Here is a 15,709-nt window from a genome sequence, read left to right on the forward strand (position 1 = left end):
AAGACAGATGTCAGAGGTAGGTTCTTTACTCAGAGAGTAGTAAGGGCGTGGAATACCCTGCCTGCAACAGTAGTGGACTCGCCAACACTAAGGGCATTCAAATGGTCATTGGATAGAAATATGGACGATAAGGGAATAGTGTAGATGGGCTTTAGAGTGGTTTCACAGGTCGGCGCAACATCGAGGGCCCAAGGGCCTGTACTGCGCTGTAATGTTCTATGTTCTATGACAGTCCAAGCACAAATGAAGGAAAACAGCAAGACAATGACAGTCCACCCATATTGTTTGCGCCACCAGATGAAGACTCTGACAATTTACCAAACCCAAGTGAACAACAAGAAGCTACTGAGGCTCTACCCACGGTATGTGAGACGAGTGACGACAGCATCCCACTTCCCATGCAAGATGTTCAAAGTGACAGACCTCAGCTAGTGTGTACAGAGGCACTCGACGATCACTGTGAGACCACTGGTGACTCCGGTGACACCACGATACTTCCACCCTCATTCGCTCGAACCTCTCCACAAGTCAATGCATTCCTGCATGTTCCGACTCCAGACGTGCAGCTTCAAGAAATCTCAGCTGACTCCAGTGAACCTGCTAAGGCTCCGGATGGGGAGCATCAACAAACCAACACTGACTCAGTTAAAACAGACCAGACTCCAGATGGGGAGCAACCAAATGCCGACTCTGATTCACGTAAGCCGGACTTTACTCGAAACAGGGAGTGCCGCAACCTCAGTGATGGCACGTGCAGGGTGACAGCAGATGCCACAACAACAGGAGATGGATCACTTAACAATTACACTGGGTCAATAATAACAAGCAGAGGCTACAGTCTAAGTGGAATACACCCATATTCACCACAGCTATATCCACACATTATTTCCACACCATCAGTGCAGCCAATGACAGCTCATGCTGGACAAACCCAGTATTCAGGCCTGCAGCAGCCAGCAGTCTATGCAGCATATTCTCAAACAGGCCAGCACTACGGATTGCCCACTAATGGAATCAAGACCGAAGGAGGACTACCGCAAGCGCAATCTGCACTTCAGACTGGATGCCTTAGTTACAGCCCAGGATTTGCTGCACCCCAGCCTGGCCAGACGGCATACTCCTATCAGATGCAAGGTTCTAGTTTCACACCATCACCAGGTATTTTTTGCGAGCAGCAATTCTGTTTCCAATTCGACAAGCTTCAACGGTTCTCAGCAGGATCACCCTTCCTGCACAGCACGTGGCCAGAACCAGTATGTACAGTCTTATCCAACTTCAACATATGACACATCCATGACCTCGAATGATACTGTTGATGGTACCTCTTCAACGTCAACACCTTATCAGCTATAAGATGCCATTCGACAGCACCATCACAAACATCGAAAAAAGAAAGGGACTCCAAATCAGACAGCGAAGTGATTTGACCACTTCTTGGTTCCTGTATCACAGGGACATTGGTGGCGTTCATAACCAAGAGAGACATTTGACCATGATGATTGATGGTTTTTGGACTCACACGAATGATTTGGACTTATTGTTTAATCACTGTTCCCAATGACAGCTCATGCTGGACAAACCCAGTATTCAGGCATGCAGCAGCCAGCAGTCTATGCAGCATATTCTCAAACAGGCTAGCACTACGGATTGCCCACTAATGGAATCAAGACCGAAGGAGGACTACCGCAAGCGCAATCGCAAGTGCCATCTGCACTACCTTAACCAATCTACCTGTTTTTTGTTCAATTTCCCCAAAGTGTGCAGAAAATATGTAACATATAAAAAAGGGGGATGTGGTGATGTGCATCAATGTAAATGCATGTAGGCTAGCTAGACACTAGAGGGAGCACCAGAAACATCACACACACACACACACACTCAACCAATAGATCATTTCGATAGGACATGACCAATGGACATTCACGATACACACAGAGGTGACAGGACCACAAGAGGGCATTACACCTACCCATATATAAAGGACACCACACACATGATCTACCTCTTTCCAGTAGAGACAGTCAGTGAGTAGAGACACAGGGTTGATTCAATATTACACCCACCACGTGGATTGCAGCAACTGGTTAGTCAGTCTGGGTAGCTATAGTAGGATTAGCAGTAGTGTCGAACCCGAGTAATAGAAGTGTAAATAGTTTAATAAACGTGTTGAAGTTATCTCCACGTCTGAACCTTCCTTTGTCAAGTGCACCACAAGGAAGCCGCTTATGTTACACCTACAACATAACAAATCCGGAGATCTTTAAAATTGCTTCTCAGAGTAGAAAGGCTGAACTGTGGATAGTGCAGAGACTGAAAGCTGCCGAGAGCATGTCAACATCTCCACTGAAATACTTCCTGGCAGCTACAGCAAGTTTACAAAGAACTTCCAGCATAGTAACGGGCCATTGATCACAGCTGAATTATGCTGGAGCAGGATTTGAACATCGATGCTCATTACACACTGATTGGGACTCGCCAAATAGATCAGGACAGGGGCTAATATCAAAAGAAAGTGATGAGCTAAAAAACTGTCTGCATTGACTGTGCCATTAAAATAGTAAACCAGTGGCCACAGTTACTCTGAACTGGCCATCTCTCCAAGTCAGTGTGGGTAGCTTGGACACATATGTCCAATATAATATCGGTGCCTGGGTCACATTGCACTTGAACCCTGCTCTTTAATAAATCTTTGATTTGAAGATCTTGAAAATCTCTGCCTCTAAACAAGGTGTGTTCACGATAAACGTCTTTCCCAAACAAACTGTGATGTTTCTACTTCATTTCTTTTCCATGAATCTGGGGCTGTGAAGGGTGATGTTAATACTCTGCTCCCTCTACCAGTTCCCTCTGCCAATCATCATTCTGATTTTCTGAAGGTCCCACTCCAATCGCCTTACTTCTTCCTGTTACCAGCATCACTATCTTTAATGGTTCAGTGGTGACTTTAGTTGCTGTGTCTGCCCACGGCTGTGGCAGTTTTAAATTTTGTGACAATTCTTCAGTTTCCGTGCTTCACAAGCCTACTGCCCTGGTCCTCAGTCTGATCACGTCTACCTCCCTCACTGCTGAAGCTATCTCCAAGCATGCAACTTCCCAAAGTCCAACTGGGATTCAGGAGCTGAATATTCCTTCCTTCTACCACTCTCCAATTCAAACCTCTCACTTTTTTCTGTGTGTGAGCTGTCAGCATTAGTCCATCGTCAGTCTCTTACCCATCATGTTTGGCCCTGTGTCTTTTAGCCTCTTGAACAACATCAAGCGAGAGGAATAATTCAGAGATACTCGGTGAACTATTTGGATGGGGAAGTGATAAAGAACACAAGCACCGACATCTGCTGTAACATCAGCCTGCCAGGGAGCACCCGATTGGTGAATGTCACTGCATACAACTCTATTGGAGCAACTCAACCAGCCAAGCTAAACCTAATACCAGGTAAATACACACACACCACACAGACATACAGAGAACTGTGCACAAGTACAGTTCACACCCTGACACCCTGTGCATATGTGTATGGGACAGTGATGTGTGTATAGATCACGCACATGTATTAGTGAACAGGGAACTGTACTGGTGTACAGATCGCACATTTGTACACCTGTGTGTAGGCAACTGCACTGGTGTGCGAATGGCCCCGTAACATCTGAGTTCTGGGGCGTCATGAACTTCAGGAGGAGGGAGGCAGGATGCAGGTAAGCATTACCTGGCAATTGAACAGGAAGTTCAAACTTCCACTGGGCAATTATCAGAACCGATAGTTTGATCTAAACCGCAAACTTAGCAGAATAGTGACCCAACAAAGGTTGGCATAATTAAAACCACTTCTAACTCCTGCGTACTGACCCCACCTGACACTTACCACACCCCCCCCCCACCTCCCCCCCAAACAACCGACACAACCCAGACTCCCCAACTGAATGCTACCCACTTAATTCACACACCATCTTCTGAAAGTGGCAGCATCTTCAAACCGAGCTGCTTTCTTGGACCAGCGCCATACAGGCTGCATGGCGTCCTTACCTCTCCTCCTGCAGCCTTCGACTGCAGGCCTCATGGATGCAGAGCGACAATCCGACTCTAATTCCCACTGTGCGGAGGTTCAGGCCCCACTGGAGTTTTCCGAGTTCACATAACTGTACTTGGGAGCACGAACATGGATCTAGTGTGCCAGTGAAGGGGAGTCTGAAATGAAATGGCTGCATATGCCAAGCATCTCTATTGCTCTCTGCACACTCCCCAAAACACATCACTTTTCCGCTTGATTATACAGGTACAGGGGCAGTTTGGGGACAGTGTTGTTTATATAGGTACATGGGCAGTTTGGGGACAGTGTTGTTTATATAAGTACATGGGCAGTTTGAGGACAGTTTTGTTTATATAGGTACATGGGCAGTTTGGGGACTGTGTTGTTTATATAAGTACATGGGCAGTTTGGGGACAGTGTTGTTTATATAGGTACATGGGCAGTTTGGGGACAGTGTTGTTTATATAGGTACATGGGCAGTTTGGGGTCAGTGTTGTTTATATAGGTACATGGGCAGTTTGGGGACAGTGTTGTTTATATAGGTACATGGGCAGTTTGGGGACAGTGATGTTTATATAGGTACATGGGCAGTTTGGGTACAGTGTTGTTTATATAAGTACATGGGCAGTTTGGGGACAGTGTTGTTTATATAGGTACATGGGCAGTTTGGGGACTGTGTTGTTTATATAAGTACATGGGCAGTTTGGGGTCAGTGTTGTTTATATAAGTACATGGGCAGTTTGGGGACAGTGTTGTTTATATAGGTACATGGGCAGTTTGGGGACAGTGTTGTTTTTCGGTACATGGGCAGTTTGGGGACAGTGTTGTTTATATAGGTACATGGGCAGTTTGGGGACAGTGATGTTTATATAGGTACATGGGCAGTTTGGGTACAGTGTTGTTTATATAAGTACATGGGCAGTTTGGGGACAGTGTTGTTTATATAGGTACATGGGCAGTTTGGGGACTGTGTTGTTTATATAAGTACATGGGCAGTTTGGGGTCAGTGTTGTTTATATAAGTACATGGGCAGTTTGGGGACAGTGTTGTTTATATAGGTACATGGGCAGTTTGGGGACAGTGTTGTTTTTCGGTACATGGGCAGTTTGGGGACTGTGTTGTTTATATAAGTACTTGGGCAGTTTGGGGACAGTGTTGTTTATATAGGTACATGGGCAGTTTGGGGACAGTGTTGTTTATATAGGTACATGGGCAGTTTGGGACAGTGTTGTTTATATAAGTACATGGGCAGTTTGGGGACAGTGTTGTTTATATAAGAACATGGGCAGTTTGGGGACAGTGTTGTTTATATAAGTACATGGGCAGTTTGGTACAGTGTTGTTTATATAAGTACATGGGCAGTTTGGGGACAGTGTTGTTTATATAGGTACATGGGCAGATTGGGGTCAGTGTTGTTTATATAGGTACATGGGCAGTTTGGGGACAGTGTTGTTTATATAGGTACATGGGCAGTTTGGGACAGTGTTGTTTATATAGGTACATGGGCAGTTTGGGGTCAGTGTTGTTTATATAAGTACATGGGCAGTTTGGGGACAGTGTTGTTTATATAAGTACATGGGCAGTTTGGGGACAGTGTTGTTTATATAGGTACATGGGCAGTTTGGGGACAGTGTTGTTTATATAGGTACATGGGCAGTTTGGGACAGTGTTGTTTATATAGGTACATGGGCAGTTTGGGGTCAGTGTTGTTTATATAAGTACATGGGCAGTTTGGGGACAGTGTTGTTTATATAAGTACATGGGCAGTTTGGGGACAGTGTTGTTTATATAGGTACATGGGCAGTTTGGGGACAGTGTTGTTTATATAGGTACATGGGCAGTTTGGGACAGTGTTGTTTATATAAGTACATGGGCAGTTTGGGGACAGTGTTGTTTATATAGGTACATGGGCAGTTTGGGGACAGTGTTGTTTATATAGGTACATGGGCAGTTTGGGACAGTGTTGTTTATATAGGTACATGGGCAGTTTGGGGTCAGTGTTGTTTATATAAGTACATGGGCAGTTTGGGGACAGTGTTGTTTATATAAGTACATGGGCAGTTTGGGACAGTGTTGTTTATATAAGTACATGGGCAGTTTGGGGACAGTGTTGTTTATATAGGTACATGGGCAGTTTGGGGACAGTGTTGTTTATATAAGTACATGGGCAGTTTGGGACAGTGTTGTTTATATAAGTACATGGGCAGTTTGGGGACAGTGTTGTTTATATAGGTACATGGGCAGTTTGGGGACAGTGTTGTTTATATAGGTACATGGGCCGTTTGGGGACAGTGTTGTTCATATAAGTACATGGGCAGTTTGGGGACAGTGTTGTTTATATACGTACATGGGCAGTTTGGGGACAGTGTTGTTTATATAGGTACATGAGCAGTTTGGGGACAGTGTTGTTTATATAAGTACATGGGCAGTTTGGGGACAGTGTTGTTTATATAGGTACATGGGCAGTTTGGGGACAGTGTTGTTTATATAGGTACATGGGCAGTTTGGGGTCAGTGTTGTTTATATAAGTACATGGGCAGTTTGGGGTCAGTGTTGTTTATAAAAGTACATGGGCAGTTTGGGGACAGTGTTGTTTATATAGGTACATGGGCAGTTTGGGGACAGTGTTGTTTATATAGGTACATGGGCAGTTTGGGGTCAGTGTTGTTTATATAAGTACATGGGCAGTTTGGGGTCAGTGTTGTTTATATAAGTACATGGGCAGTTTGGGGACAGTGTTGTTTATATAGGTACATGGGCAGTTTGGGGACAGTGTTGTTTATATAGGTACATGGGCAGTTTGGGGACAGTGTTGTTTATATAAGTACATGGGCAGTTTGGGGACAGTGTTGTTTATATAGGTACATGGGCAGTTTGGGGACAGTATTGTTTATATAAGTACATGGGCAGTTTGGGGACAGTGTTGTTTATATAGGTACATGGGCAATTTGGGGACAGTGTTGTTTATATAGGTACATGGGCAGTTTGGGGACAGTGTTGTTTATAGAAGTACATGGGCAGTTTGGGGTCAGTGTTGTTTATATAGGTACATGGGCAGTTTGGGGACAGTGTTGTTTATATAAGTACATGGGCAGTTAGGGGACAGTGTTGTTTATATAAGTACATGGGCAGTTTGGGTACAGTGTTGTTTATATAGGTACATGGGCAGTTTGGGTACAGTGTTGTTTATATAGGTACATGGGCAGTTCGGGGTCAGTGTTGTTTATATAGGTACATGGGCAGTTTGGGGACAGTGTTGTTTATATAAGTACATGGGCAGTTTGGGGACAGTGTTGTTTATATAGGTACATGGGCAGTTTGGGGACAGTGTTGTTTATATAGGTACATGGGCAGTTTGGGGACAGTGTTGTTTATATAGGTACATGGGCAGTTTTGGTACAGTGTTGTTTATATAGGTACATGGGCCGTTTGAGACAGTGTTGTTTATATAAGAACATGGGCAGTTTGGGACAGTGTTGTTTATATAGGCACATGGGCAGTTTGGGGACAGTGTTGTTTATATAGGTACATGGGCAGTTTGGGGACAGTGTTGTTTATATAGGTACATGGGCAGTTTGGGGACAGTGTTGTTTATATAGGTACATGGGCAGTTTGGGGACAGTGTTGTTTATATAGGTACATGGGCAGTTTGGGACAGTGTTGTTTATATAGGCACATGGGCAGTTTGGGGACAGTGTTGTTTATATAGGTACATGGGCAGTTTGGGGACAGTGTTGTTTATATAAGAACATGGACAGTTTGGGGACAGTGTTGTTTATATAGGTACATGGGCAGTTTGGGGACAGTGTTGTTTATATCGGTACATGGGCAGTTTGGGGTCAGTGTTGTTTATATAGGTACATGGGCAGTGTTGTTTATATAAGTACATGGGCAGTTTGGGGACAGTGTTGTTTATATAGGTACATGGGCAGTTTGGGACAGTGTTGTTTATATAGGTACATGGGCAGTTTGGGAACAGTGTTGTTTATATAGGTACATGGGCAGTTTGGGGACAGTGTTGTTTATATAAGTACATGGGCAGTTTGGGGACAGTGTTGTTTATATAAGTACATGGGCAGTTTGGGGACAGTGTTGTTTATATAGGTACATGGGCAGTTTGGGGACAGTGTTGTTTATATAGGTACATGGGCAGTTTGGGGACAGTGTTGTTTATATAGGTACATGGGCAGTTTGGGGACAGTGTTGTTTATATAGGTACATGGGCAGTTTGGGGACAGTGTTGTTTATATAGGTACATGGGCAGTTTGTGGACAGTGTTGTTTATATAGGTACATGGGCAGTTTGGGGACAGTGTTGTTTATTTCGGTACATGGGCAGTTTGGGGTCAGTGTTGTTTATATAGGTACAGAGGCAGTTTGGGGACAGTGTTGTTTATATAAGTACATGGGCAGTTTGGGGACAGTGTTGTTTATATCGGTACATGGGCAGATTGGGGACAGTGTTGTTTATATAAGTACATGGGCAGTTTGGGGACAGCGTTGTTTATACAGGTACATGGGCAGTTTGGGGACAGTGTTGTTTATATAGGTACATGGGCAGTTTGGGGACAGTGTTGTTTATATAGGTACATGGGCAGTTTGGGGACAGTGTTGTTTATATAGGTACATGGGCAGTTTGGGGACAGTGTTGTTTATATAGGTACATGGGCAGTTTGGGGACAGTGTTGTTTATATAGGTACATGGGCAGTTTGGGGACAGTGTTGTTTATATAGGTACATGGGCAGTTTGGGGACAGTGTTGTTTATATAGGTACATGGGCAGTTTGGGGACAGTGTTGTTTATATAGGTACATGGGCAGTTTGGGGTCAGTGTTGTTTATATAGGTACATGGGCAGTTTGGGGACAGTGTTGTTTATATAGGTACATGGGCAGTTTGGGGACAGTGTTGTTTATATAAGAACATGGGCAGTTTGGGGACAGTGTTGTTTAAAGAAGTACATGGGCAGTTTGGGGACAGTGTTGTTTATATAAGTACATGGGCAGTTTGGGGACAGTGTTGTTTATATAGGTACATGGGCAGTTTGGGGACAGTGTTGTTTATATAGGTACATGGGCAGTTTGGGGACAGTGTTGTTTATATAAGTACATGGGCAGTTTGAGGACAGTTTTGTTTATATAGGTACATGGGCAGTTTGGGGACTGTGTTGTTTATATAAGTACATGGGCAGTTTGGGGACAGTGCTGTTTATATAAGTACATGAGCAGTTTGGGGTCAGTGTTGTTTATATAAGTACATGGGCAGTTTGGGGACAGTGTTGTTTTTCGGTACATGGGCAGTTTGGGGACTGTGTTGTTTATATAAGTACATGGGCAGTTTGGGGACAGTGTTGTTTATATAAGTACTTGGGCAGTTTGGGGACAGTGTTGTTTATATAAGAACATGGGCAGTTTGGGGACAGTGTTGTTTATATCGGTACATGGGCAGTTTGGGGACAGTGTTGTTTATATAGGTACATGGGCAGTTTGGGGACAGTGTTGTTTAAAGAAGTACATGGGCAGTTTGGGGACAGTGTTGTTTATATAAGAACATGGGCAGTTTGGGGACAGTGTTGTTTATATAGGTATATGGGCAGTTTGGGGACAGTGTTGTTTATATCGGTACATGGGCAGTTTGGGGTCGGTGTTGTTTATATAGGTACATGGGCAGTTTGGGGACAGTGTTGTTTATATAAGAACATGGGCAGTTTGGGGACAGTGTTGTTTATATAGGTACATGGGCAGTTTGGGACAGTGTTGTTTATATAGGTACATGGGCAGTTTGGGGACAGTGTTGTTTATATAGGTACATGGTCAGTTTGGGGTCAGTGTTGTTTATATAGGTACATGGGCAGTTTGGGGACAGTGTTGTTTATATAGGTACATGGGCAGTTTGGGGACAGTGTTGTTTATATAGGTACATGGGCAGTTTGGGGTCAGTGTTGTTTATATAAGTACATGGGCAGTTTGGGGTCAGTGTTGTTTATATAGGTACATGGGCAGTTTGGGGACAGTGTTGTTTATATAGGTACATGGGCAGTTTGGGGTCAGTGTTGTTTATATAGGTACATGGGCAGTTTGGGGACAGTGTTGTTTATATAAGTACATGGGCAGTTTGGGGACAGTGTTGTTTATATAGGTACATGGGCAGTCTGGGGACAGTGTTGCTTATATAAGTACATGGGCAGTTTGGGACAGTGTTGTTTATATAGGTACATGGGCAGTTTGGGGTCAGTGTTGTTTATATAAGTACATGGGCAGTTTGGGGTCAGTGTTGTTTATATAGGTACATGGGCAGTTTGGGGACAGTGTTGTTTATATAAGTACATGGGCAGTTTGGGGACAGTGTTGTTTATATAAGTACATGGGCAGTTTGGGGACAGTGTTGTTTATATAGGTACATGGGCAGTTTGGGACAGTGTTGTTTATATAAGTACATGGGCAGTTTGGGGACAGTGTTGTTTATATAAGTACATGGGCAGTTTGGGGACAGTGTTGTTTATATAGGTACATGGGCAGTTTGGGGACAGTGTTGTTTATATAAGTACATGGGCAGTTTGGGACAGTGTTGTTTATATAAGTACATGGGCAGTTTGGGGACAGTGTTGTTTATATAAGTACATGGGCAGTTTGGGGACAGTGTTGTTTATATAGGTACATGGGCAGTTTGGGGACAGTGTTGTTTATATAGGTACATGGGCAGTTTGGGTACAGTGTTGTTTATATAGGTACATGGGCAGTTTGGGGACAGTGTTGTTTATATAAGTACATGGGCAGTTTAGGGACTGTGTTGTTTATATAGGTACATGGGCAGTTTGGGGACAGTGTTGTTTATATAGGCACATGGGCAGTTTAGGGACAGTGTTGTTTATATAAGTACATGGGCAGTTTGGGTACAGTGTTGTTTATATAGGTACATGGGCAGTTTGGGGACAGTGTTGTTTATAAACGTACATGGGCAGTTTGGGGACAGTGTTGTTTATATAGGTACATGGGCAGTTTGGGGACAGTGTTGTTTATATAGGTACATGGGCAGTTTGGGGACAGTGTTGTTTATATAGGTACATGGGCAGTTTGGGTACAGTGTTGTTCATATAGGTACATGGGCAGTTTGGGACAGTGGTGTTTATATAAGAACATGGGCAGTTTGGGACAGTGTTGTTTATATAGGCACATGGGCAGTTTGGGACAGTGTTGTTTATATAGGCACATGGGCAGTTTGGGGACAGTGTTGTTTATATAAGAACATGGACAGTTTGGGGACAGTGTTGTTTATATAGGTACATGGGCAGTTTGGGGACAGTGTTGTTTATATAGGTACATGGGCAGTTTGGGGACAGTGTTGTTTATATAAGTACATGGGCAGTTTGGGGACAGTGTTGTTTATATAAGTACATGGGCAGTTTGGGGACAGTGTTGTTTATATAAGTACATGGGCAGTTTGGGGACAGTGTTGTTTATATAAGTACATGGGCAGTTTGGGGACAGTGTTGTTTATATAGGTACATGGGCAGTTTGGGTACAGTGTTGTTTATATAGGTACATGGGCAGTTTGGGGACAGTGTTGTTTATATAAGTACATGGGCAGTTTGGGGACAGTGTTGTTTATATAGGTACATGGGCAGTTTGGGGACAGTGTTGTTTATATAGGTACATGGGCAGTTTGGGGACAGTGTTGTTTATTTCGGTACATGGGCAGTTTGGGTACAGTGTTGTTTATATAGGTACATGGGCAGTTTGGGACAGTGTTGTTTATATAAGAACATGGGCAGTTTGGGACAGTGTTGTTTATATAGGCACATGGGCAGTTTGGGACAGTGTTGTTTATATAGGCACATGGGCAGTTTGGGGACAGTGTTGTTTATATAAGAACATGGACAGTTTGGGGACAGTGTTGTTTATATAGGTACATGGGCAGTTTGGGGACAGTGTTGTTTATATAGGTACATGGGCAGTTTGGGGACAGTGTTGTTTATATAGGTACATGGGCAGTTTGGGGACAGTGTTGTTTATATAGGTACATGGGCAGTTTGGGACAGTGTTGTTTATATAGGCACATGGGCAGTTTGGGGACAGTGTTGTTTATATAGGTACATGGGCAGTTTGGGGACAGTGTTGTTTATATCGGTACATGGGCAGTTTGGGGTCAGTGTTGTTTATATAGGTGCATGGGCAGTGTTGTTTGTATAAGTACATGGGCAGTTTGGGGACAGTGTTGTTTATATAGGTACATGGGCAGTTTGGGGACAGTGTTGTTTATATAGGTACATGGGCAGTTTGGGACAGTGTTGTTTATATAAGTACATGGGCAGTTTGGGGACAGTGTTGTTTATATAAGTACATGGGCAGTTTGGGGACAGTGTTGTTTATATAGGTACATGGGCAGTTTGGGGACAGTGTTGTTTATATAGGTACATGGGCAGTTTGGGGACAGTGTTGTTTATATAGGTACATGGGCAGTTTGGGGACAGTGTTGTTTATATAGGTACATGGGCAGTTTGGGGACAGTGTTGTTTATATAGGTACATGGGCTGTTTGTGGACAGTGTTGTTTATATAGGTACATGGGCAGTTTGGGGACAGTGTTGTTTATTTCGGTACATGGGCAGTTTGGGGTCAGTGTTGTTTATATAGGTACATGGGCAGTTTGGGGACAGTGTTGTTTATATAAGTACATGGGCAGTTTGGGGACAGTGTTGTTTATATCGGTACATGGGCAGATTGGGGACAGTGTTGTTTATATAAGTACATGGGCAGTTTGGGGACAGTGTTGTTTATACAGGTACATGGGCAGTTTGGGGACAGTGTTGTTTATATAGGTACATGGGCAGTTTGGGGACAGTGTTGTTTATATAGGTACATGGGCAGTTTGGGGACAGTGTTGTTTATATAAGTACATGGGCAGTTTGGGGACAGTGTTGTTTATATAGGTACATGGGCAGTTTGGGGACAGTGTTGTTTATATAGGTACATGGGCAGTTTGGGGACAGTGTTGTTTATATAGGTACATGGGCAGTTTGGGGACAGTGTTGTTTATATAGGTACATGGGCAGTTTGGGGACAGTGTTGTTTATATAGGTACATGGGCAGTTTGGGGACAGTGTTGTTTATATAGGTACATGGGCAGTTTGGGGTCAGTGTTGTTTATATAGGTACATGGGCAATTTGGGGACAGTGTTGTTTATATAGGTACATGGGCAGTTTGGGGACAGTGTTGTTTATATAGGTACATGGGCAATTTGGGGACAGTGTTGTTTATATAGGTACATGGGCAGTTTGGGGACAGTGTTGTTTATATAGGTACATGGGCAGTTTGGGGTCAGTGTTGTTTATATAGGTACATGGGCAGTTTGGGGACAGTGTTGTTTATATAAGTACATGGGCAGTTTGGGGACAGTGTTGTTTATATAGGTACATGGGCAGTTTGGGGACAGTGTTGTTTATATAGGTACATGGGCAGTTTGGGGACAGTGTTGTTTATATAGGTACATGGGCAGTTTGGGTACAGTGTTGTGTATATAGGTGCATGGGCAGTTTGGGTACAGTGTTGTTTATATAGGTACATGGGCAGTTTGGGGTCAGTGTTGTTTATATAGGTACATGGGCAGTTTGGGGACAGTGTTGTTTATATAAGTACATGGGCAGTTTGGGGACAGTGTTGTTTATATAGGTACATGGGCAGTGTTGTTTATATAGGTACATGGCCAGTTTGGGGACAGTGTTGTTTATATAGGTACATGGGCAGTTTGGGGACAGTGTTGTTTATATAAGTACATGGGCAGTTTGGCGACAGTGTTGTTTATATAGGTACATGGGCAGTTTGGGGACAGTGTTGTTTATATAGGTACATGGGCAGTTTGGGGACAGTGTTGTTTATATAGGTACATGGGCAGTTTGGGGACAGTGTTGTTTATATAGGTACATGGGCAGTTTGGGGTCAGTGTTGTTTATATAGGTACATGGGCAATTTGGGGACAGTGTTGTTTATATAGGTACATGGGCAGTTTGGGGACAGTGTTGTTTATATAGGTACATGGGCAGTTTGTGGACAGTGTTGTTTATATAGGTACATGGGCAGTTTGGGGACAGTGTTGTTTATTTCGGTACATGGGCAGTTTGGGGGCAGTTTGGGGTCAGTGTTGTTTATATAGGTACATGGGCAGATTGGGGACAGTGTTGTTTATATAAGTACATGGGCAGTTTGGGGACAGTGTTGTTTATATAGGTACATGGGCAGTTTGGGGACAGTGTTGTTTATATAGGTACATGGGCAGTTTGGGGACAGTGTTGTTTATATAGGTACATGGGCAGTTTGGGGACAGTGTTGTTTATATAAGTACATGGGCAGTTTGGGGACAGTGTTGTTTATATAGGTACATGGGCAGTTTGGGGACAGTGTTGTTTATATAGGTACATGGGCAGTTTGGGGACAGTGTTGTTTATATAGGTACATGGGCAGTTTGGGGACAGTGTTGTTTATATAGGTACATGGGCAGTTTGGGGACAGTGTTGTTTTTATAGGTACATGGGCAGTTTGGGGACAGTGTTGTTTATATAGGTACATGGGCAGTTTGGGGTCAGTGTTGTTTATATAGGTACATGGGCAATTTGGGGACAGTGTTGTTTATATAGGTACATGGGCAGTTTGGGGACAGTGTTGTTTATATAGGTACATGGGCAATTTGGGGACAGTGTTGTTTATATAGGTACATGGGCAGTTTGGGGACAGTGTTGTTTATATAGGTACATGGACAGTTTGGGGTCAGTGTTGTTTATATAGGTACATGGGCAGTTTGGGGACAGTGTTGTTTATATAAGTACATGGGCAGTTTGGGGACAGTGTTGTTTATATAGGTACATGGGCAGTTTGGGGTCAGTGTTGTTTATATAGGTACATGGACAGTTTGGGGTCAGTGTTGTTTATATAGGTACATGGGCAGTTTGGGGACAGTGTTGTTTATATAAGTACATGGGCAGTTTGGGGACAGTGTTGTTTATATAGGTACATGGGCAGTTTGGGGTCAGTGTTGTTTATATAGGTACATGGGCAGTTTGGGGACAGTGTTGTTTATATAGGTACATGGGCAGTTTGGGGACAGTGTTGTTTATATAGGTACATGGGCAGTTTGGGGACAGTGTTGTTTTTATAGGTACATGGGCAGTTTGGGGACAGTGTTGTTTATATAGGTACATGGGCAGTTTGGGGACAGTGTTGTTTATATAGGTACATGGGCAGTTTGGGGACAGTGTTGTTTATATAGGTACATGGGCAGTTTGGGGACAGTGTTGTTTATATAAGTACATGGGCAGTTTGGGGACAGTGTTGTTTATATAGGTACATGGGCAGTTTGGGGACAGTGTTGTTTATATAGGTACATGGGCAGTTTGGGGACAGTGTTGTTTATATAGGTACATGGGCAGTTTGGGGACAGTGTTGTTTATATAGGTACATGGGCAGTTTGGGGACAGTGTTGTTTTTATAGGTACATGGGCAGTTTGGGGACAGTGTTGTTTATATAGGTACATGGGCAGTTTGGGGTCAGTGTTGTTTATATAGGTACATGGGCAATTTGGGGACAGTGTTGTTTATATAGGTACATGGGCAGTTTGGGGACAGTGTTGTTTATATAGGTACATGGGCAATTTGGGGACAGTGTTGTTTATATAGGTACATGGGCAGTTTGGGGA

At 43.5% G+C, this 15,709-nt stretch overlaps 1 protein-coding gene and 1 long non-coding RNA gene across 6 annotated transcripts in view; one reads left to right on the plus strand and one right to left on the minus strand.

Moving 5' to 3' along the window:
• The window catches only part of LOC140403128 (uncharacterized), a 437,756-nt gene that overhangs the window by 306,007 nt on the left and 116,040 nt on the right, over positions 1-15,709 (minus strand). The window lies entirely within an intron of this gene.
• Positions 1-15,709, plus strand: part of LOC140403125 (interleukin-12 receptor subunit beta-2-like) — a 182,832-nt gene that overhangs the window by 67,466 nt on the left and 99,657 nt on the right. For all 5 annotated transcript variants that reach the window (XM_072490770.1, XM_072490771.1, XM_072490772.1 and 2 more), the window contains one exon: positions 3,241-3,433. In XM_072490770.1, the coding sequence (XP_072346871.1) occupies positions 3,241-3,433 (193 nt within the window). The remainder of the gene's footprint in view (positions 1-3,240; positions 3,434-15,709) is intronic.

Source organism: Scyliorhinus torazame, chromosome 27, assembly GCF_047496885.1.
Source record: "Scyliorhinus torazame isolate Kashiwa2021f chromosome 27, sScyTor2.1, whole genome shotgun sequence".
NCBI classification, from domain to species: Eukaryota; Metazoa; Chordata; class Chondrichthyes; order Carcharhiniformes; family Scyliorhinidae; genus Scyliorhinus; species Scyliorhinus torazame.